The sequence below is a fragment of the Bubalus bubalis genome, chromosome 12 (genome assembly GCF_019923935.1).
Source record: "Bubalus bubalis isolate 160015118507 breed Murrah chromosome 12, NDDB_SH_1, whole genome shotgun sequence".
NCBI classification, from domain to species: domain Eukaryota; kingdom Metazoa; phylum Chordata; class Mammalia; order Artiodactyla; family Bovidae; genus Bubalus; species Bubalus bubalis.
Genome location: NC_059168.1, coordinates 10,485,194 through 10,507,203, shown reverse-complemented (window position 1 = coordinate 10,507,203; position 22,010 = coordinate 10,485,194). Strand labels below are relative to the sequence as shown.

General features: G+C 54.0%; 1 protein-coding gene across 8 annotated transcripts in view; it reads left to right on the top strand.

The window, feature by feature from the left end:
• Positions 1–855: 855 nt before the first annotated feature.
• Positions 856–22,010, top strand: part of TET3 (tet methylcytosine dioxygenase 3) — a 114,189-nt gene continuing 93,034 nt past the window's right edge. Inside the window, exons 1-3 of one of the 8 annotated variants that reach the window (XM_006045955.4) lie at positions 856–1,389; positions 3,399–4,125; positions 19,457–19,513. In XM_006045955.4, coding sequence (XP_006046017.2) covers positions 3,823–4,125; positions 19,457–19,513 — 360 coding nt within the window. In that variant the 5' untranslated portion in view covers positions 856–1,389; positions 3,399–3,822. Of the gene's footprint in view, positions 1,390–2,444; positions 2,596–3,398; positions 4,126–6,350; positions 8,312–8,558; positions 8,760–9,512; positions 10,067–19,008; positions 19,144–19,456; positions 19,514–22,010 lie in introns of those variants that run through there. The other 7 variants (XM_025260806.3, XM_044925762.2, XM_044925764.2 and 4 more) reach the window with 7 other exon arrangements.

The window sequence follows — 22,010 nt, the reverse complement described above, 5'->3', positions numbered from 1 at the left end:
CCTCCTGAGCTGCTCCCTGTTGGGGCCCACATGTGTTTCCAGCCCAAGCCTAGCCTCCTGCGCGCCACACAGATGTCCCCGGTGCCTCCTGTACTCTATCTTGGTGAGTCGGGCCCTCATCCACCTTGTTACCTAAGCCAGAGGATTTTGTGAAATGCCTCTTCCATATATAGCTGGTGAAGAGTGAACTGGCACAGTGAATTGCTGGTGCCATTCACCAAGACAGAAAACAAGAGGAAAGATGCCAGGCTCAAATTCTGTCTACAATTCACTAGCTGAGTGACCTTGAGCAAATTAATCTATTTCCTTACCTGTAAAGTGGGTTTCAAGATAGGCCCTACCTCACAAAGTTGTTATATGGATTTAACAATAATTGTTATTTATTAAGCACTGTGTTAAGTATTTATGTGGATTCCTTCAGAGTTGATGAGTCCAAGGTCACTCTGCTATTACGTGCCAGAGCCAGGTCTGGAACCCACAGTTCGCTCCCTTCTTCATTGTCACACTATCTGGAGATTGTCTATCAAATAGGGAAATACTTTCAATATAATGTTAAGTAAAAAGTGGACAACAAATTGCATAACCAGTGTGAGTGCAGCCATCTTTTAAAAAAAGGAAATACTCTATAGACAGAAAATGCTAGAAGGAAATATAGCAAACGGTTAAATGTTGTATTGAGGTTATTTTTGTCTTCTAGTTCTCTCTTTCCTGTGTTTAATATATATAATTTTTACTAAAAATAAAATATTTAAAACATTAAACATTCATTACATTAAAAACAATTACAAGCCCACAAACTGTTCTGTTTGAATGGAAATTACACTCCACTGGTATCTCTTCTCAGTTCCAGTCTTAACTTCCCTGAACAGAAATTCTTTCCTACTCTCAAAGGCCGGAGTAGGAAGTAGGTATTGGAGCCATGTTCACACCCTCCCCACAGCTGACAACCTGGCCCCTCGAGGAGGCTGTCAAAATTAGGTCTGTGGGGAGGGAAGTTCCAGACAGAACGCGGGCTTCTCCTACCGCCTCGGGCTTTCTGGACAGCGCTGCTTGAGATCAATTACTTTTTTCTTCTTCTAAATAAGCGGCCGAATGCTCTTTTTCCAGTTCTGGCTGAGTCGTTAGCTTCAGCCCAGTGGTGACGCCTGCCAGGTACCTGGCTCGGTGAACACCGCCCAAACTGGTCAGGCCAGTCCTCCCGTGGATGTTTCTGCCAGGACTTGCCTGTGTGTGTGTGTGTGTGTGCGTGTGTGTTGTGTTAGAGACCCACCCTTCTCCCCAGCAACCCAGGTAGGTGGAAGGTAGCTTCGGGGACCAGCCTGGCAGTGTGGCCAGATGGGTGGAGCTGAATTAATCTAACCTGGAATTTCAACTTGGCCTGAACAACAGGTGAGAGTAAAAAAGCAGCAGAGAGAACGGGATGTTCGGCAACTTAGAAATACTCTTATGCCTTGCCCCTTGCCCCCTGGCTGGAAAACAGCCCGGGGTGACTTTTCAAAGTCTGCGCTGGGTTATAGGGCTCGACCCCTCGGAGGCTGTCCGAGCCCCTCCTGAACGCTGTCCTCCTCGGTTACCCTCCGCGACGCGCCCGTTCCCCCTCCTCTGGGAGGCAGGGCGGGGGTATCGGATTAGTCTTTGTTTTCGACGCGAAAGAGCCGAGAGCGGCGCAGGGGAGGCTCGCGATGGCAGGGCCCCGGGGTCCGCCTGGGTAGGGCGCTGGGCTGCGATCCCGGCGAAGGTTCCTGCCGGCTGGCCCTTGGCCTCTGCTCGCGGGGTATCCCCTCCTTGCCCGCTAGGCTGACTCGGTACGCAAACGCGCGATGTCCCCCATTGTCCTGCCTCGGAATGAGCGAGCGGCGGCCAGGAGAGGGGGGTCAGTGGGGCCCGGAGTTCAGGACTCCCAGGGGCACTGGGGCCGTCCCAGGCCGCTCGGCCCGCAGGGAGTGGCAGGAAGTGGGGACACCGAGGCCGGCTCGGCCGAGGGCCTAGGCTGGGAGCTCCGCGTGCCCCACCCCGCGCCGCCCGCCGCGCCCGCTCGGCTGCAGAAGCGCCGGAGGGCGGGGGCGGCCAACCCGAGGAGGGCGGCCGGGTCCCGGGAGGACCGACCGCGGGGGAGGGGAGGTACTGCAGGTGCAAAGGCGCGGCGTCCGGGCCGGGCCCTGCCCCCATCCACTTCAGGACCGCCCGCACCGTCCCCTCCCCCTCCACGGAACTCCCCCCCTCGCGCAGCCCCGAGCCCGGCGGAGGGGGCGGCGGCGGGGCCGGCGGGGCTCGGCGGGGCCGCACGTGCGCGCCCTCCCGGGCGGGGGAGTCCCCGGGCGAGCACGTGCCGCGGCGCGCGGGGGGCGGGGAGTCCCGCGGACGCCTTCATTGCTGCTGCTGCTGCCGCCGCGGCCGCCGCTGCCTCTTCCTTCCTCCTGCGCCGTCCCCTCATCGGCCCGGGCGGGGGGCTCCGTGCGCCGAGCTCGGTCGGGCCAGGCGCTCCAGGAGGCGGGCGCCCCAGGCGGCGGCGGCGGCGGCCGCGACGGTGGTGGCGGCGGCGCGGGCCGGGAAACTTTGCCCCTTTGTGCGCTCCGCCCCGGAGGCGGCGGGCAGGTCGGTGCAGTCGGTGCCTTTCCGGCTCCGGGGTGGGGGAGGGGAGGCCTGGGGGGGAGGGGCCCGCAGGGGAGGGGACGGCCCGGGGGGGGCCCGCTACTTTGTTGCGGGAGACGAGGCGGGGGTGCTGCGGGTCACAGTGTAGCCGAGCCGGGCGGGGGCGGCGGGGCGGGGCGGGGGCTGCGGAGCCGCCGAAGCCGAGCGGCCGAGGCCCCAGAACAAAGGAGCCCGAGCGGCTGCGCGCGCGCGGCCGGGCCTGAGCCGGAGCGCGCCCCCCTCCTCGCGCCCCCTCGTTGGAGCGGGCCGCCCTCCAGGGTCCGGCCCGCAGGCTGGGCGGCCGGCGCGGGCTACCCCGGGCGCGCCCCACTCCAGGCCGCCTCAGTGCCCGGGACGCCCGGGCAGCCCCGCCGAGTGAAGCTCTCGGCAAACTTTATTTTGAAAGCTGTGCTCCCTTGGGGAAGGCCCAGCGACCTCCAATGAGGGGCGTGTGGGAATTTTGGCAAAAGTCTCCCAAGCCCGTGGGGGTGGGGAAAAGGACAACTTTCTTAGACATCTCACCTTGACCGCCCCCTTAAATTCGCCGTCCAGGTTTCCTTAACACCCCGTCAGGCCCTCATCCTGCTCCATCAGGGAGCGGGTTGGCTAGTGTGCCCTGCCAGAGGTTCTGGACAGAATTTCATGAGAGCAAGCCCGTTCTCTTCCCCCAACTTCTCTTTTCCCAGAAGCAGGAAGAGGTAACAGAAAGAGTGAAAGTTGTCCCCCAGCCCCGAGTGATGCGCTTCCCCTTTCTGTCTCTTTTCCAGGCTGCGCGCTGCCTTCTCCATCATTCTGACCCGGGAGAGGAAAACTCAGAGGAGAACCTCCTCACCCTACCCTGCCCCCGTCACACACCCACCTGCTCACCTCATGCCTGGGTCCAGGGTGGGTGAGGGTGAAGAGCCCACCCAGCCAAGATGATCCCTTCTCTGGGGACTGCCGCTGATGTCCTCCCCCAGATCCCGGGCCCTGGCAGGTGGGAGAGTGGCCCCCAACTGAGTCCTGTCAGACTGCTGCAGAGGAGGTGAAGAGGGGTTGAGAAGAGGTGCCCGTCCCGCAGCCTGGAGCTACTTGCCTTCGCTCTGTAGATTTTGACTGCTTTAGGAAGAAGGACTTGTTGGTGGCCTTTGCAGGCAGGAAGCTGGACTGTGGCTCTGCCCCAGCACCTATGCCCCCACCTCTGGCAACGTCATGAGTCAGTTTCAGGTGCCCCTGGCAGTCCAGCCGGACCTGCCAGGCCTTTATGACTTCCCTCAGGGCCAGGTGATGGTAGCGGGCTACCAGGGGCCTGGGCTTCCAGTGGCCGGGAGTGAACCCCAACTCCGAGGGGGTGGAGATGGGCGGAAGAAGCGGAAACGGTGTGGTACTTGTGAGCCCTGCCGGCGGCTGGAAAACTGTGGGGCTTGCACCAGCTGTACCAACCGCCGCACACACCAAATCTGCAAACTGCGCAAGTGTGAGGTGCTGAAGAAAAAAGTGGGGCTTCTCAAGGAGGTAAGTTGGGTCTTGCTTGACAGCCCTGTTCCTTCCTTGAGGGTGCTGCATTCCCAAGAGTCTTGCTGAAGACCGTTAAGCCATTCTCCAGTTTTGATCCTCCAGGTCCAACTTTCAGTGAGGGCTGTGAATAGGAGCGTAGCTGCCTTTAGAAGCTGGTTCGGGCTAGTTTGCCGCGCTTACAATTGGTGGGAGGGTAACCAGGTTGCTCAGGGCTTTGAGCTAGCACTCTTATCCCGGATGTTTGCATTTGACTTGGGACAGTGGTATCCAGCTTTATCTTTAGAAGTTTTTTGTCTGGTTGAAGCCTCAGATATATTTCAAGGTCACGCTAATGCTTGGGTGATATGGGAGTGATGGTGTCAGGTAAGGGATGGAGGCTAATGGGTTTGGAAGGAAAAATTTGGAGTGACAGGGTAGTCTTATGCTGCCCTGATGGAGTGGGATGTTTCTTTCCCTAAATCTTTTTTTGTGTGCCATCCTTTTGGGGATGGTACCTAAAAATGTTTGGGAATTTAATGAGAAACCCATGGTTTGAGTTCCCACGCTAGACAGTACTTCTTGAGGTCAAGGACTTTTTATGCCTTGTGTTCTTAGGACCTGGCTCAGGTCCTTGGTGTGTCGGAAGCCCTCAGATGCTAATTGAATGAATGAATGAATGATGTGTGTTTGAGATGCTGTCAACCCCAGGAAGGAGTACTCCCTTAATTGGGAGTTGGGAGGGCAAGGGAGGGGAGGAGGAGTTGGAATGAGAACAGAGAGGGGAGAGGAGAGGCAGTGGCACTGCACTGTCCGTCTTTCCTTTGCATGCCGGTGGTGGGTTGCCGGCCGTGAGGCTGGTGGCAGCCGCCACAGCGGAGAGTTGGCAGAAGTAGGGACGAGTGAAGTGAAGCAGCTTGGGAGGAGAGCTGTAGCGGCCGAGGTCGCTTCAGGCAGCGGGACTCGCGCTGGACAGAGACCGAGGCCTGCGCTGTCCGTGGGGCTTCCCCGCTTTGCCCCTGATTTGTCCAAGGGATCGGACGACTCAGGTTCCCTCTCTGAGTCTGTCTTCTCCCTGGGGACGTGGAGGGGCTGTGCTTCTTGGCCTTTGAAGCCCTTTCCAGCTGGGCTGGAAACCGCTGTGCTTCTGGGAGCCGGGGCACCTGTGGCTTCGATGGGCTGGCGCCTCGCACTTGGGATTTCCCTGACCGCTGAGTGTCGGAGCTGTGCCGCCAGTTTGGTGGGGCCGTGGTCTTGTGGCTGGGAAGAAAGATCCAAGTGTTTGGGTCAGGAAAGTGGCCGTTGCTGGGATGTTTCTGCCCCTTCTCTCCTTCTCTTGTCTGCTCCCTGTGGAAGCTGCATATCACGGTCCAGGGACAGCGGATGGGTGCCCTGTTTCTCCAGTCTAAGGTTAAAGCAGACATCTGGATCACATCTGTAGTTCCCCACCCCAGCCTGGGAGACTGTGTGCAGCCCCTTTATGTTGCTGCTGTTTACGGGGGAGTTGGTATCCTGCTGGTCCAGTGCCCTGTGGGTCGTTTCTGAAAGGGGGGTGGGACCAGGGGTAGGCTTCACTCCTGGGCACGAGAGCTCTTGTTTCAGTATAAGGAGGACATGCCCCGTCTACTTTGTAAAGCTTGGTTCCTTTGCTTGCTTCCTTCTAGGGTTTATCTCCTCCTTTGCTGCCTTCCTCTCACTTCATTCCTCTCAAACCCTGGGGGATGAGCTTTCTGGGCTGGATGTTCCTAGAATGCGTGGCTCTTGTGAGCCGTGTTTAAGTTCTTCTTTTGGCATCAAGGAGGTGCACCTGAATGGAAGGGGCTGGGAGTCTAGCCAGGGGCCTGTCATCCTTGTGTGTAAGCTGCTGCCCTGGATTGCCAGTGGTCGTGGTTAAGAGAGGAGGAATCTGGCTTGGCTGAGGCTTAGAGTCAAGCCCCTGGATGTTTACGTCCCTGCAGACCTTGCCATGGCCGGCTGGCTCTCAAGGCCCACAGGATTGGGGAAAATGCAGCTGGTGTCCTGTGGTTCCCCCCAGACAGAGGGTCCACATGCTTATCTGTGGACCAGTGCGGCCCCATGACAAGTTCTCTGGGTTTCTGCAGAAACCATGGGAGGGGAACAATGGAGTGAGCTTTGTCTTGAAGCTAACTTTGTTTGACTTAAAGAGCAGAACTTTGTTTTAGGGATAGGTACTTTTTACTTTTTTGATGATTGAAAATATACTTTCTTTTATGGAATGGAAGTGTTGATAGAAAGTAGATCTTTTTTTTTTTTTTTCCTAAAAAACAGTCTTGGCAAAATACAGAATAGTAACTAGTGTCTCTCACCATAATTTTTTTTAAATTGGTCTGTGAAGGCTAAGAGCGTGGGAACCACTGTCCAGGCAACACTGCATTTGACGAATGTATCGCTGGCAAAGCTGGCAGGCCCTCTAGGCCGTTCCTGAGTGAGAGCCCAGGGAACCAGGCCGGCATTTACAGCCCCTAGGGGACTGCTGGGACCTTCACCACCAGGTCTGAGTGGCCATGTAAAGGAGGGGACATGTCCCAGGATTTGGGAGGTTGGGAAAGGAGGAGACCTATCCCTTGGGAACAGAACTTTAGATCTTAGCCCCCGCTCTTCAGGTGGGACAAGACAGAGCATCCCAGGAGCCTCCTGGGGGTCAGGCCCTCTCCCTGCATCCATGCTTCTCAGTGTCTCCCCTTTGGGCATCCTTTCTGCATGTCCATCCTGTCTCCACCTCCTCCAGCTTCCTTTGGGACTTGCGCAGAGCTGTCTGCTGACAGCTGCTTTGTGTCATCGTTTAAGAGGGGGAAGCTTATCTTGATTTTCTTGTCTCCTTCCCTGCTCCTCACTTTTTTACCCAGTGTGGGTAGGTGGTGCTACAGAGCCCCTCTAGTCAGAGACATTCCATATTTTAACGCTAGAGGCGACTCCCAGGCCTGTTCCTGTCCACCACAGAGGTAAGTGACTACTCGCGCCTCTGGGCCCTAAAGAGAGGTAACACGCCTGCAGGAGTTCATTTCTGCAGCTGTGGTCTTCCTTCCTAGTCCCAAGAAGGCTTTAGATCCTAGGCTGATGTCAGAGGCTGTTTGACTTCCTCATCCTTTTTTACCTGAGTGGTGGCTTGTAGAAAAGTAGGCTCTGGTAAGTGTGGAGATGCAGAGCCCAAAGTAAGTGCTGTGCTGCTTATTCTCTTGAGCATTGTTTTTTTTTTTTTTTCCCCTCACATGTCAGATGGGGTAATCCTTCTTTGTGAGGATTAATTGAGATAAAATATGCAGAATGTCTAGTACATGGTAGGTAATCAGTGCATGGTGACAAAACATTCCTAGAACATCTAGAAGAGAATTAATCTTTATGCATAAAAATTATATATGTTAGTCTCTGAGCTGTAATTGTTTATTAAATGTTTATTTCAAGACATCCCAGCTTACTCATAGAACTGTGGGGCCAGGCAAGAGGAGGGAGGAGTTTGCCAGCCTCTTTTCTAGGGGAGGAGGCTGGACATCCAGGAGCAAGGAGCCGGTGTGGCCCAGGGCCTGACCGAAAAGCTGCCCATGGGTGAGGGAAGTGAAAATTTGATAAAGAAGGTAGGAGAAAAACTCCTTGTAAAAAAACTTCCCGGAAGTATGTATACATGAGGTTAGAAGCATGAGTGAGAAATAGAAATATATATGGTGTGTCTAGCCCTCAGCCAGGTGGATTTCATGGCTGAAACAAAGCTCTAGGCCCGTGTTGAGAAAAGATACTTTGGAATTTGGGATCTCTCAACAGTGTCGGAACACCTGACCAATTCTTGCCTCACCTGCTCCTGGCTCTATCTTCCTGAAGATGGGCTGTGGGTGGGGTGAGGTAGGGGATGCTATCAGGAGGGTAGCAGTTCCCACCTGCGAAGGGAGAATTGATTGGTAAAGTAGAAGTGATGAGGCTCTTTAGAGACAGGGAGCCCATCTCAGCATTTGTGAATCCAGGGAGACGCCTGGGCAAGGAGCGATGTTGACCGTAGACTTCAGAAAATTGTTTTTCAGATGTAAACAGTTTTAAACCCCATGGCTACAGACTCTAAAAGGGAAGTTAGCTGGAGGGATAGGATTGCTTTTTAAAAAGAAAATGCTGACTCAGCAGTCCCAAATGGGGCCCTAAGGAGGAAGGCGGTGGGGGCTAAGAGCTGGACCATCTGTGTGGCTGCTTGGGCAGCTGTCTGGTGAGTGCAGATGGTGAAAGATCATGCTTTTTACATGGAAAGGGGGTGCGAGTCAAGGGTAGTCTGACCCTTTAAGAAGAATATTAGAGAGACCAGTGGCCAGAATGTGCTGAGGTGGTGGAAGATGCTCAAGACAATAATAGTCTTTTATATGTTCCCAGTAGTACACAGAAGGAAAGGGTTTGGAGCAGAACTGGTGACAGAGAGAAGCCTCTAGGTCCCTGTTGTGTCAGTATAAACTGTATAAACTGTTATCAACTGGGGAAAGGATAAACCATGGCATGTGTGGTTAGGGAGGGAGAGACAGCTACCCTACCTGAATCTGAGTCATCAGCTCCCTACTACACACCTGCAGGTATGCCCATGGAATGGCATCGTTGTGGAATTACATGATGATTGGGAGAGAGCCGGAAGACCAGAGACAGGTAGAAAGTTCAATTTTTCAAAGGTATGCTGGAAATTGTAAACCAGTGTCAGTTTTTGACCATTCTAGAGCAGATTTCTAAATTAGTTATTTTCATTTACGGCTATGCTGGTCTTCGTTGCTGTGGGGCTCTTCTCTAGTGGCGGGCGGGGCTGCTCCCCAGTCGCGGCGCATGGGCCTCTCACTGCGGCGGCTTTCTTTGTTGTGCAGCGCGGGCTCCAGGGCCCGTGGGCTCAGTAGTTGTGTCGCATGGGCTTTGCTGCTCTGTGGCGTATGGAATCTTCCCAGATCAGGGATCAAACCCCTGTCCCCTGCATTGGCAGGCAGACTCTTAACCACTGGACCACCAGGGAAGTCCTAGACGAGCAGATTTTTTAAAAGGTGGTTCATGAGATTTAGAAAGACAAATGGTGGGCTCGGGGATCCCTGTGGTTCTCTACAAAGCAACTCAAGTCAAACCAGTGGGCCTGGATTTCTGCAAATAAATGATAGTGCTTCCTTCTAGCGTCATAGATCAGAGGGCCAGTTTTTTATTTAATGTCATTCTGAAGAGGTGGAGAAGGCAACGGCAACCCACTCCAGTACTCTTGCCTGGAAAATCCCATGGACAGAGGAGGCTGGTAGGCGGCAGTCCATGGGGTCGTGAAGAGTCGGACACGACTGAGCGACTTCACTTTCACTTTTCACTTTCATGCATTGGAGAAGGCAATGGCAACCCACTCCAGTGTTCTTGCCTGGAGAATCCCAGGGACGGGGGAGCCTGGTGGGCTGCCGTCCATGGGGTTGCACAGAGTCAGACGTGACTGAAGCGACTTAGCAGCAACAGCAGCATTCTGAAGCGGACACAGGTATAATTACCCTGTTCAGAATTTTTACCAACCAGTGTGGATCAGGGATTCCATGTTGGGATCACCTGGATCCCACTTCCAGGGATTCTGTCAGTAGTTTGATTGTTCTGGGGAGGACTCCAATTGGGCTGGCGCTCCCCCAGGTATATCTAATGTGTAGTTAGAGTGGAACTCCTCTGACCCAGATGAGAGCTGAGTTGATGGGCACTCACTAGGACTGCACGTTGCTCACCTGAGTCTTAGGGGAGCTGAATGGATTACAACCATGTTTCCACCTTGCTGATCAGTGGACTGGCAGAATCAGCATCACCTGGGAGCTTGTTAGAAACGCAGAATCGCAGACGTTACATCAGACTTCCTGAATGAGAGCCTGCACTTGAACCACATTCCCAGGTGATTTATATGTCCTTGAGAGTTTGAGGAGCCGGTCTGTGGCACTTCTGTGAGTGGAGAAGGGGGTGAGGCGTGGAAAATGAGACAGAAGTAAGTCTTGATGAACACAGGTAAAGTACTCCCATTGCCAACAAGAGTAAGGAGGGTGACCCAACCTATTTTTTACCCTGTAGGCCAGGGAGACAAGAACATCTTGAGATTTACTCCATGTTTATTCTTGTTTTTCTGGGGTCCATTTCAGTCTAGTCTTATGAGCTATCAGTAACCCCTTTAAGAACTTGTGTGTGTCTGTCTATGAGTGTGTATATGTGTGTGTTCTGAGAACAGTTGGGAAAGGGCTCTCAGAAGATGTTTGCTGCTCAGCAGCCTGACTTAGGTCATGGGAGCCCCATGAGGGAGTAGTAGCTGGTGGTAGCTGGGAATAGCAGGAGCACATCCATAGAACTCTGGGTTTCATGGAAGGGCCTGGAGGGTTAGGAGCAGAAGAGATGTGTGCCCTCTCCCTTGTATGTAGGTAGGAGCAGGTATGATCAGTGGGTAGGAGTGGTAGTCTCAGTAGTAGTGGTGATGCAATATTGAAGCTGAATGGTGAAACACGGGTAGAGGAGATTGGGGCAGTCTGGAAGAGTGGGATTCAGCAAAACTCAACGGAATTTAATCGGGGTAAATCCAAAGTCCTGCACATATTTTTAAAAAAGAAAGAAATGTACAAGTAAGGATCCCTGGCTTCCCAGCAGGTAGGAAGAGCTGAAACTCTAAAAGGTGTGTTGAAAGCCTGTCTCTAGGAGCTCTGTCAAAGTGGTCACATGCAAGGCAACTGAAAAAGATGGTTGTTCAGCTTGGAAATGAATAAGTAGGGGAACTCAGGCTAAGATGAGTCCTATGTGGAAGAGGGAGTTAGTTCCTTTGTGTCGGGGAACGTGCAGAACTTTTATTCAGTTCAGTCGCTTAGTCATGTCTGACTCTTTGCGACCCCATGAATCGCACCACTCCAGGCCTCCCGGTCCATCACCAACTCCCAGAGTTCTCTCAGACTCATGTCCATTGAGTCGGTGATGCCATCCAGCCATCTCATCCTCTGTCGTCCCCTTCTCCTCCTGCCCCCAATCCCTCCCGGCATCAGTCTTTTCCAATGACTCAACTCTTCGCATGAGGTGGCCAAAGTACTGGAGTTTCAGCTTTAGCATCATTCCTTCCAAAGAACACCCAGGACTGATCTCCTTCAGAATGGACTGGTTGGATCTCCTTGCAGTCCAAGGGACTCTCAAGAGTTTTCTCCAACACCACAGTTCAAAAGCATCAATTCTTCAGCGTTCAGCTTTCTTCACAGTCCAACTCTCACATCCATACATGACTACTGGGAAAACCATAGCCTTGACTAGAAGGACCTTTGTTGGCAAAGTAATGTCTTCTACTTTTGAATATGCTATCTAGGTTGGTCATAACTTTCCTTCCAAGGAGTAAGCGTCTTTTAATTTCATGGCTGCAGTCACCATCTGCAGTGATTTTGGAGCCCCCCAAAATAAAGTCTGACACTGTTTCCACTGTTTCCCCATCTATTTGCCATGAAGTGATGGGACCAGATGCCATGATCTTCGTTTTCTGAATATTGAGCTTTAAGCCAACTTTTTCACTCTCCTCTTTCACTTTCATCAAGAGGCTCTTTAGTTCTTCTTCACTTTCTGCCATAAGGGTGGTGTCATCTGCATATCTGAGGTTATTGATAATTCTGGCAATCTTGATTCCAGCTTGTGCTTCTTCCAGCCCAGCGTTTCTCATGGTGTACTCTGCATATAAGTTAAATAAGCAGGGTGACAATATTAGAGCATAGCAATTATAAGCAGGTAGACTGAGTGCATGTTTGAAAAAAAGAGCTGTCTAACATTTATAGCTGTTCCAAGACTGAAGACCCAGTCTTGTTTGTGCCTGCATAGGTCTTTGTAGAGGCTGGGATGTTATGAAGATGTCCTCTATCAGGTGGGGGCTTCCTCATGTGGTGGTCTCTTGCTCAAACTATGTAAGGTGTAGCATATTCCTTAGACAACTACATTGCAGATAAAACCTTGTTCTTAGTCCATCAAGTTTTTGGTCGATCTCTAGACCTAATCAGAGCTGGGTGTGAATATGGTCTGTGAACTTTCTGAAAATTTCAGCCAAGTGTGTGAATGTGCAGGGCTGTTTTTTCTCAGGGGAGAGGGTTCGTGGTTTTCAGCAAATTCTCAGGAGTGTTTATGACATCCCAAATTTAAAAAGTATGCTCTACCTGTGCTGTCTGATAAGGATGCCATTAGTCATGTGTGGCTACAAAAATTAAATTTAATTAACATGAAATTCAGTAACTCAGTCACACTGGCTGCCTTTCTAGTGGCTTGTGTGTTAGATATATATATGTGTGTGTGTGTGTGTTTTATCTGTGTGGGTAATTCTACTGGACATGTAGTTTTCCTCCGTGGTCTCTAAATCCTCACTGAAGCCTGTTTCTGGGTTGGGGAAGTAGCTATCCTGGTTGGCTATTCTTGGGAGGATTTTTTTGGTTAGGATCCTTGTTCCCCTGCCAAGGTAGGTAGTGAGAGGGATAAGGAGGTTGGGTTAGGGTCCCTGTTCCTGGGGCAGTGCTTTTTTGGGGGGGTTCTAACCCAAAGCAAAGCTTATTGCTTCTCATTGAAGTCTTGAACCATGTTTAAATTATCTGCTGTGGGGAAAAACAATAGGAATGAGGGGTGGCTCCCTATTCAAAGACACTTTCTGAAACTCCCTGGGGGGAGGTGAGTCTCCCACCCTCACTCGTGCCCAGCAGCCCTGGTGAACCTTGTCTGAGTGTTCTTGCTCTGGCACGGACCCCACCCTGAGTCAGCAGCTTGGCTCTCTGCCTTGGGCCTCTCGTTCTGGAGGAGGCAGTGTGGGGACTGGGTGAGCTGAAAGACCACTCTGGGGGGCGAGGGTCTCAGGAGTTGTCACTGATTCCCCTCCCCATCCCTTCTTTACAGCTCCCTTTTGGATCGAGGGCAGCATGCTCAGCAGGACAGAGGGTGTTGGAAAGGAACAGGACTCCTTTATCTGCCTTGAGCCCTGCCACACTTCGGCTGGGAGAGTGCTTTAGGGTGGCGTTAGGCCTCAGCCTGAGTGCGTCTCTGCAGGGCCCAGCCTGCTGGCACACCTGGGGTGGACACACCCCTCCGTGGCCTTGTCTCCTGTCATTTGCCTAAGAGATCTGATAACCTGAGTTTTTATTAGTCACTGAAGGAGGGGAAAATAAAAGTCGGCACTCAGTGTAGGGTAACTGGCCAGGCCTCCGGTGACCTCTGGGGGGTTGCTCGCTTGCTTCAGGGAGCACGAGCTCTGTTCCTGAACTGCTGGTTCTGACCTGTACGCATTCCAACTCCATTGTGCCCACCTCCCCACAGCCGGCCAGGGCGTCCGTGGACAGAATGGTGCCCCTCCCACTACTGGTACAGAGCAATTCTTGATGCTCCAAATGAAAAGGAAGTTACATGAAGTAGACTCATTTGGGCCCATTTGTCAGAATGCATGTACCCCCTAGCCAACCCCCCTCATTTAATTACTGCCAGAGGAATCCTCAGGAAGGGGTGTGGAGATGCTGGGTCAGAAATAGGTGACAGTGTACCAGACCAGAGTCTGTTCCCTTCTGAGTCTTTCTTGTGGGAAGGACACTGAGTGGCTCTCTCTGGTCTCATTTTGTTTTTGTTTTTTTTTTAATGTTTTTATTTTATTCTTCTGGCTGTGCTGCATGGCATGTGGGATCTTAGTTCCCAGACCAGGGGTGGAACCTGCACCCCTTTCATTGGAAGCACAGAGTCTTAACTGCTGGACTGCCGGGGGTGTCCCAGTCTTTTGATTGACTGCTCTGCTCTTTAAGGGTAAGCTCTGGGTGCCCTGGTTGATGCTGGGGATGATCCTGGAGCCCTAGAGGAGAGAGAGAATGGCATCTTCTCATGGGGAGGCTGGGTCCAGTCTGGACGGCTGACAGTGCAGGATGGGGTGGGGCGCTGAAAGCCAGTGAGAGGAGAGCTGGTGCTAGAGGGATACAGAGGAGAGGTACCTTCCTGGAGTGTCTCCTCAGTCCCTGGCCCTCCTGTGTCCCCTGTGCCGGGGGAGGGCACTGGAGTCACTTCAGTTTCTGGAGGTAGGATGTCACCCGCTTTGACTGGTAGACTGACTGCAAGTTGCCTTCCCAGCCTCCTGCACATTGCGACTGGCTGTGTGAGGCGCTGCGCTGAGCCTGAGTTGGCGGTAAAGGGGAGGCAGCATTTACTCTGTCCTTAATGAGCTCACAGTCTGGGCAGGGAGACAAGCGTGGCAACAAATAATTACAGAGCAGTCTGGTAGGGCTACAAGGGAGGGATGCCTTAGGGGCAGAGACCAGTCTTAGTCACTGTTAGGCCAAGAGAGCCCATCATGGAAGGAAAGGGACCTGTTCTGAGAGTTTCAGCAGAGTGATATGTGAAGGATGAGGTGGGGCTTCCAGGAGGAGGGAGGCCTCTCCCCTGAAGCTGAGTTGTACAGAGATGCTACTCAAATGCTCGAGACTGGTGGCAGGGGTGTGAAAGGACATAGACCACAGGGCGCCAGCTGAGGGTGTTCATGAATCTTCAAGGTGGAAGGTAAGATGCTTTGTGTTAATTACTCTTAGAAGGCTTCCCCTGGGGCTGTCCCCAGGTTTCTAAACCACTCAGTATTCCTGTCTCACCTCTCAATAACCAGTTAAATTTCTGTTATTCTGTCATTCCAATTATTTGCTTGGGTCCTGGGACATTTGATGGCCCCAAACTGTTGAATATGGAGTGGGGAGACCCTGACGAAGTTCACAGAATAAGAGATGTTCTTAGAAGCATTTAGCATGGCATGGGGGTTTGTGGGCAGAGCCACGACTGCTGCCTGCCAGCCTGGGGGGTCTGGGTGCGTCTGTTTGTTGGCATGGAAGTGTCCAGGTAGAGTTGCTGGCTGGCTGTGTTTTCCCTCTGACATCACCGGGTGCCCGAGTTCAGTCTGGTTCTCCTGCATCTCCAGGGAGGAGCACCTTTTCTTCCCTTGCTGCTGTTCTTCCACCTCCTCGGCTTTCTCCTCCCCACGATTGCCGTTGACACAGACTTCCGCTGCCAAAGCTAATTGTGAGGCCTGATCAGTGAATGAAGGCAAAGGCAGTTCCCATGACAACCGCAAAGAGTTTCAAATATAGGGGATGATGTGTGTGTGATGGGCTGCAATTACTTGGGTGGAAATTGATGCGTGGACACCAGTGACTTCAAACATAGGCTCTGAAGGTGGAGGGGGTGTTGGGTTTCTTTGGCAGGATCCTTTGTGCAGTGGAGAGGGAAGGGAAGGTCACAGACTTCCCCCACATTGGATTCCAAGTGCCTTCAGTGTGGGGAATGCTGGGCAAAGAAAAAAAAAAAAGACAGGGCTTTGAAGAGGCACGACTCTAGCCATTCTGGTTGGAGAGGCAGGATACACAGACAAATAGCAGTACCAAGTGTTAAATGAGAAACACTGGAAGTGTGGTCAGCTGGCAGAGGACTTGGGTAACCTGAGAAGGCTTCCTGGAGGAAGTGGGGCTTGAACTGAGCATTGAAGTAAAGCCCTGTGGGGAGTGACCTTGTTCAGGACACAGCCATGGCAAGGAAAGAGAAGTCGTCCGTCTACCCCCTGCCAACTCTAGAAGAGGTAGGTTGATAAAATCATAGAGCTGCACAGAACAGCACCACCTGTATTGCTGCCAGTGAGGGAGTGAAGAGGGCCCAACTCAGTCTCCCAATTTCTCCATCTGTAAAATGGGCATTAATAATTCCTATGTCATTGGTTTGTTTTGAGGGGTAAATAAGATACGGTACATCATGCTTCAGTTATGGGGCTTGGCATGGGGTTGCTGCTTGGTTGATCCTCCTATAAAGCCCCCCAAATCTGTTTCTGGATGCATCCCCATTTCTTAGTCTTTATATATCTGTGTGGGTTCTGGCCTGTGAGGATCTGTATTTCTGAGGTTCTCTGTGTTGGGGTATTTAGTGGGTTCTGAGAATGAGTTAATCCATTCACCTCTTCTCTAGTGGAGAGAGCTGTGACTCCATTTCTCCTGCTGGGAGTGCAGTGGGGTCTACGGGTCATGATGGAAGGTGGGGAGAGACCTTCAGCCCCTATGAGGGGGGGTCCCAGTTACCTTTGGGTTGGTCACTGTGAAGCCCCAGATACAGAAAGAGGGGCCGAGAGAGAGTAGAGGGGTCAGGTGTGAAGTGTGGAGAGTGTCCCTGCTGGAGGCAGGGTGGTCCTGGGATGCGCCTCTGTGACTCCTCGGAGCCCTAGCATTCCAGGTGTTTCAGAACAGGGCAGGAGGCCAGCATGGGATGGAGGTGGTTGCAGGTAAACTGCCTTAGGGGCCATGGGCTCTGCTAGTGTGTCTGCAGGCTGGCAGGGGGTGGGCTGGGACCTGCAGTTGGGGTGGGATTTAGTTAGCACTGGGCGGGGGGGTGGTTCAAGCAGAGAGTCAGGGTGGCTTGCAGCCTTGTGAGGAAAACACGTGCTGGCTGAACAAGGCTGGGTCTTGGCTATAGTTCAGGTGGCAGGTCCTCTCCCAGGAGAGCAAGTGTTCCTCTGATCTCTGGGGACCTCAGAGAACAGACCGACCTGGAGAGTGGCTTCTGCATCTCAGTGCCCAGCCCCCTGCCCTTCCACCCTCCTTGTGTAGAAACTCAGCTCAGCACATTCCACCTCTGTGCAGAGCCTAGTGAGTGGGGAAGATAGGGCCCCTGCCCACGTGGGAGAGACGGCCGTGTAAATAAATAACTGTACTTGGTGTGACTGCTCTAGAAGAGGCCCTGGGAGGAGTGGGGTGAAGCTCATGGGGGCTAGATGAGCTGGGAAGGGAGCAGTGGGAGGTGACGTTTGGATTAAGCCTTGTACCGTATTATCTTGCCAGGTGGGGGAGAGGCAGGGGAACCTAGGCAAGGAGCAGCATTGCCAAGTCTCTGAGGCATGAAAATATTACTATTCTCAGACCCATAGCTTAAAGGGAAGTAGTGTGGTTCAAGTGACCCCATCCTTCTTTGCATTTCCCTGAGGTAGGCTGGGAGAGAGGGCTTAAAGAACTGGAATGAGACATGCCTGGCTTGGAATTCTAGCTAACCACTCACCAGCTGTGTGTTGACGGGCAAGTAACTTAACATCTCTAGGCCCATTTCCCCAGAAGGTCGTGTGTGGAGTAAGTCAAATGAGATGCTCCCACAGTGTGCTGGCACCGGGCCTGGTACGTAGCAGGGGCTTGATAAACTGTGGCAGCCGGAGCAGCAACAGTATTGATCGTTATTATCCAAGCAGTGTTAGTTGCTCTTATCCAGCAGCAGACTGTGTTTGTGGTGGGTGGGTGGGGCAGGGGTTTTGGGGACCAGGATAAAGGAGGGGACCTTGCTTGGCCTGGCCAAGGTCAGAGCTAGGGGAGCAGAAGCACATGGCTCAGGACAGCGCCCCTTGGCCTGCTTCGTCACCCGCCTTCCTCCCTGCCCTAGGGAGGAGCCCAGGAGAGCTGCCCTTTGTCCCCAGAGGTGAGGCAGGTGTGGTCCCTGGTGCCTCCTGGAGTCTCCTCGCCAGAGGCCAGCTTTGCTGTGTCTCTTAGGACAGCTTGTCCCATTCTGAGTGCCCCCTTGGAGCTTCAGGGACGGGCATAATTGGGCCGATGTGGTGGAGTTGGTGGCAGAGCACAGCACCGAATGCTCTCACGCACCTAACTAGTCCTGCAAGCCACACCTGTGAGTCAGAAGTGGCACACCACGGCGCTCAGAAACGAAGCGTGGCACTGTGGCAGGCGCTGTGAGGCATTTCTTCAGACTCCTCATAACTGTGTATGAGGTAGCTGCTATGGCTCATGAGCAGTACTAATCTATAAAATAGAACTACAAATAGGCTGAGAGAGATAAGGTACCACCACCAAGGTCCTGCGGCTGGATAGCGGAGCCATGGAGCCAGGAGCTGACCCAGATGCATGAGTACCAGAGTCCATATGACTGTTCCCTTCCTAGAAGGCGGAAACTCTGGGGTGTTGGCTACAGGGAGGGCTTGGGGTGAAGCAGGATGTCTCTTGGGTTGCCTAGGAACTGCAGGGCTTTCCTCTCTCCATTCTGTTCTCCTTCAGTCTCCTGGGCGTTGCAGCCTTCAAAGGCTCAGAGTCTGGGCTGCCTCCTCGCCTCCGCCTTTCCAGGGGATGGGGAGCCCTGAAGTCTGGGTGTGCCACCTCCCATGGCCTTTCTGAAAGAGGAGGAAACATTGCGAATGGTGATGGAGGCAATGCTGTCTGGAGGGGGTGGCCTGTGTTCAAGCCGCAGGGATGAGTGATAGTAGGGTGAGGTGTAGGTGTTTGTGAGCAAAGGAGGGCAAGTCTGACTTGGTGAGGCTTTGAGCTACAGGCGGTGTTGGCTTCGAGAGGAAATCTGTTGATGGGAGGTGGGGAGGAGACGACTGCATAATGGTTGAGAGTCTGGTCTTTAGTGCGGGACAGCCTGGCTTGGAGTCCCAGAGCTGTTGTTTTCTAGCTGTGTCACCTTGGGTAAGTTACTTCACTTATCTGGCCCTATTTCCTCATCTGTAAAACGGGGTAAAAGGTTCACACTCCAAGGCTTTTCTTTTCCTTGGAGGATTGCAGGGGCTCTTGCTTTTATCGTAGTGCCTGGCACTGTCCTAGCTGCTGCTAGGATGAGGCAGTTTGCTGGTGTCCTAGGGCCAGAGAGCGGCCTGAAGGGGAATCCCGCCAATGTCTGCTCGACCCCGAGCGCAGTCAGTCTTTGACCCTGGAGATGCAGAGGATGCCTCTGGGCATTACCTTCGGGTCCTCGACTCGGAAGGAGGCGGGGGTGCCCCGGGATCCCCAGCCTGCCGGGGAGCGGCGGCGAGCCTGGGCCGCAGCCAGCCCGGCTCCGCGGCACCCTTGGCTGTGCCCCCGCCTCCCGGCCGGGCAGGTCCAGCCCCCGGCGGCCCTGCCCCCGCCCGGCCGGCCGCGGGGATTGGCTGGCGAGCGCGCCGCCCCCTCCACACCAGCCTCGCCGGCGGCGGGGAGGGGAGCCAAGCCGGCAGCTGGCCGCCGCCGCCTCTGCAGTGCCTCCCTCCGTGCGCTCCGGCGGGGATAATGGGAGGCCCGCCGGCCGATGCACCAGAGGAGGCCGGCCGAGGTAGAGCGGGCAGGGCGGGGAGGGACGACGCCAGACCGGACACAGGAGGAGGGGCCGAGCCCTCCTGGATCTTGGGAGGGTGGATAGGGGAGAAATGAAAACAAAAACACTCTTGAAGGCGAATGAGTCCATCCACCGCGCGTCTGGGTGGCAGCTGGAGGCAGGAAGATGGTCCCTGCTATCCTTTCTTTCCGAGGCCCCCCTGCCTTCCCTTCTCCCCCTTCCCCCGCAGCGTGCTGGGAGTGCAGCAGAAGGACTTTGCTGCTTTCCTGGTGGTGGCCTGGCTTATCAGTCTCTCCGGCTTCTTTTGCAGGTGGAAATAAAGGTTGGTGAAGGAGCCGGGCCGTGGGGACAAGGAGCTGCTGTCAAGGTACCTGGTGTGTGTGGTGTGTGTGGGGTGTGTGTGTGTGTGTGTGTGTGGTAGAGGTGAAGTGTTTGACTGGATTGGATAAAAATAAAGGGTCTCCTCTGGTGATCCCTTAATCTCCCACTGTGTGTGTAGCAGCAGCTGAGGGGGAGGGGCGGCGGGGGTGTAGGCGGCCAATGAATTCTCAGGCCTGTGTGGGTTTTGTTTGGATTCTTTTTGCTTTCTCAGCTGGATGGTTTGGGTGCAGTTGGGATTGGGTTGGTTGAACTGTTTTTTTTTTTTTAAGACACACAACCCACTCCCCACCCTTGCCTCTGGAAATCTCTCGAGAATGTCCCTGGCACTGTTGGTTTGCATCCAATCTGCAGAAATCCCCGGGGTGGGGGTGGGGGGGCGGTGGAGGGGGGGGGGAGTTGCGCTCCTGAGTCTGAAGCTGATAGGGTGTCATTAGTCATGCTGCTGTCACCATGGAGATGGCTGGAGAGGAGAGGAGGTGGTGGGGGTGAGGATATTTTGGGTAGGGTGGGGGCTGATGCAACATCATGACTGGGAATCCTGCAGGCGGTGGGCTGCTGTTACTCTGTGCAGATGGGTGTCTGGGGGACTCGGAAGGGAATGTTACCAGGTGCGTGGGAAGTGGAGAAGGGGACACTGAGCTTCTCCATGTGGTTGTCTTCAGGCCAGGGCTGGGGTATTTGGGGCAGGGCAGAGTCTGTGGAATATAAGCCATTATGAGGAAACACAGATGTTCTTCTCCGGTTGGCAAAGGCCAGGATCAGTAGGTTTCCTTGGGCTTTGCCCTGTTTTCAGGGCTGGGGATCTGCTGTGAGTTTGGGATTACTCAGCAGTATCTTCTGCTGGCCCAGAGTGAAGAAAACAGAGCAAGAGGCAGCTCAGAGTGGCTGCCTCTCAGGTGGAGAGCAGAGAGAGGCTGGGGAAAGAGAGTAGGGACAGGTGGGAGGCAGGACTGGATGGGACTTCTCCTAGGAGAGCGGAACTCTTTCCTGCTCCTGCCTCAGCTCTGTCTTCCCCTTCAGCCCCTGGAGCCTGTGAGGAGCTGGGGGAATCTGGTTGCTTGGGTAGCAGGTGGGCAAGCTGCTCATGTCCCCAGATGCTCTTAGATTTTCCTCCTGGGAAATCCTCCTCTGACTTCCTGGGAAAACTGTGGGAAGCTCCCTGGAGGTGCTGAAAGTGCCACCCTCACTGCCTGGGCGGGACGTTGGCCGGGAGGGCCTCCGCTTTCCCAGGGGGGTTGGGGGTTCCTGGGTGAGGCCGTGGGATGGATCAGGAGCCAGGGTGGTTCCCTGGCCTCCTTCCAGAGGAACTTACAGCAAGGAAGTGCCTGAGGGAGGGCAAGAAATTTACTTCTGGGGGAAGGAGAAGAGCCAGGTGTCTTTGGCTGCCCTGGAGAGTTGGGCGAGCCTTGGTGAGGCAGCAAGTAGTGGGCGACTGCCTGGGACTAGACCGTGGCAGGACCTGAGGCAAGCAGAGGTGGCCGATACTGGCTTTGCTGTGGGTGGAGAGGAGAGAGCTGTGAGCTCACTCCATGCCTTTTCTCCACAGCAGAACCCCCAGGTTCCACTTCCACTTGTGCCTCTGGCTGCCCACTGCTATAGACACCTGTGTGCTGTTGAGGGCTGTGAACACAGAGATTGTGCGCCTGCTCTGCCCCCCACTGTAGGGAAAGCAGGACAAGGGGATGAGGACAGATGGGCCCACGGAGCAGGCAGCTCCCTCCCTTCTCTGTGTCTTTGGCCTTGTCCGCCAGAGCTTCCCTTTCTGCTGAGAAGAGGGACTGCTGGCAGGTTTGTTTACTCCGGAAAGCACCCCCTCCTGCCTAGCGATGGCTTCTCTTGAGCTTTCTCCAAGTGTGTTCTCCATTCCTCCCCGCCTGCGTTGTGCTGGTCCTGCCACCCTGCTGGGATCTCCCAGCCTATCTCAGTCCTTAGTGTTGTGGGCATGGAGCAGGGCTGCCTGGGAAAGTAGAGAATGCTCTTCACCTGTGTCTTCCTCCTTCCCCCTTCTCAGCATGGGGCCTGAACTGGTGGTGGTTTTAAAGCTCTCAGGTGTCTGTGCTTGTTTTTATTGTTGAGTTGTCTGTTGGAAAGTCCTAGCTTCCTCTTGGCCCAGCTTGGGCACTGCCAGCAAGCACTCGGATCTGAGCCCTCTATTCCTGGTGCCACCTCCCCCCGGCCCCACATAGTTCTATCACATAGTTTAGTGTGGTGTTCCACATACCCTCGGAGAGCGGTTTTGTGCGATCCTCTTCTGTCAGAAGGTGGTGCTTTAGGAAGATGTGTGTGGTGTGTGAACTCGTTCAGAGCAGTCAAAGACTCTGGGACACAGGGCAAACGGGGTCTCCCGGTTTGGGGGTTCCCATGGGAGGGGCCCAGAATGGGTAAGCTCTCTGGGTGAAGAATATCCAGCAGCCAGTGGGAATGTGCACATCTAGCAGGTGCCGAGTCCTGACAGGGTTTCAAAAATATCCATGATACAGGGT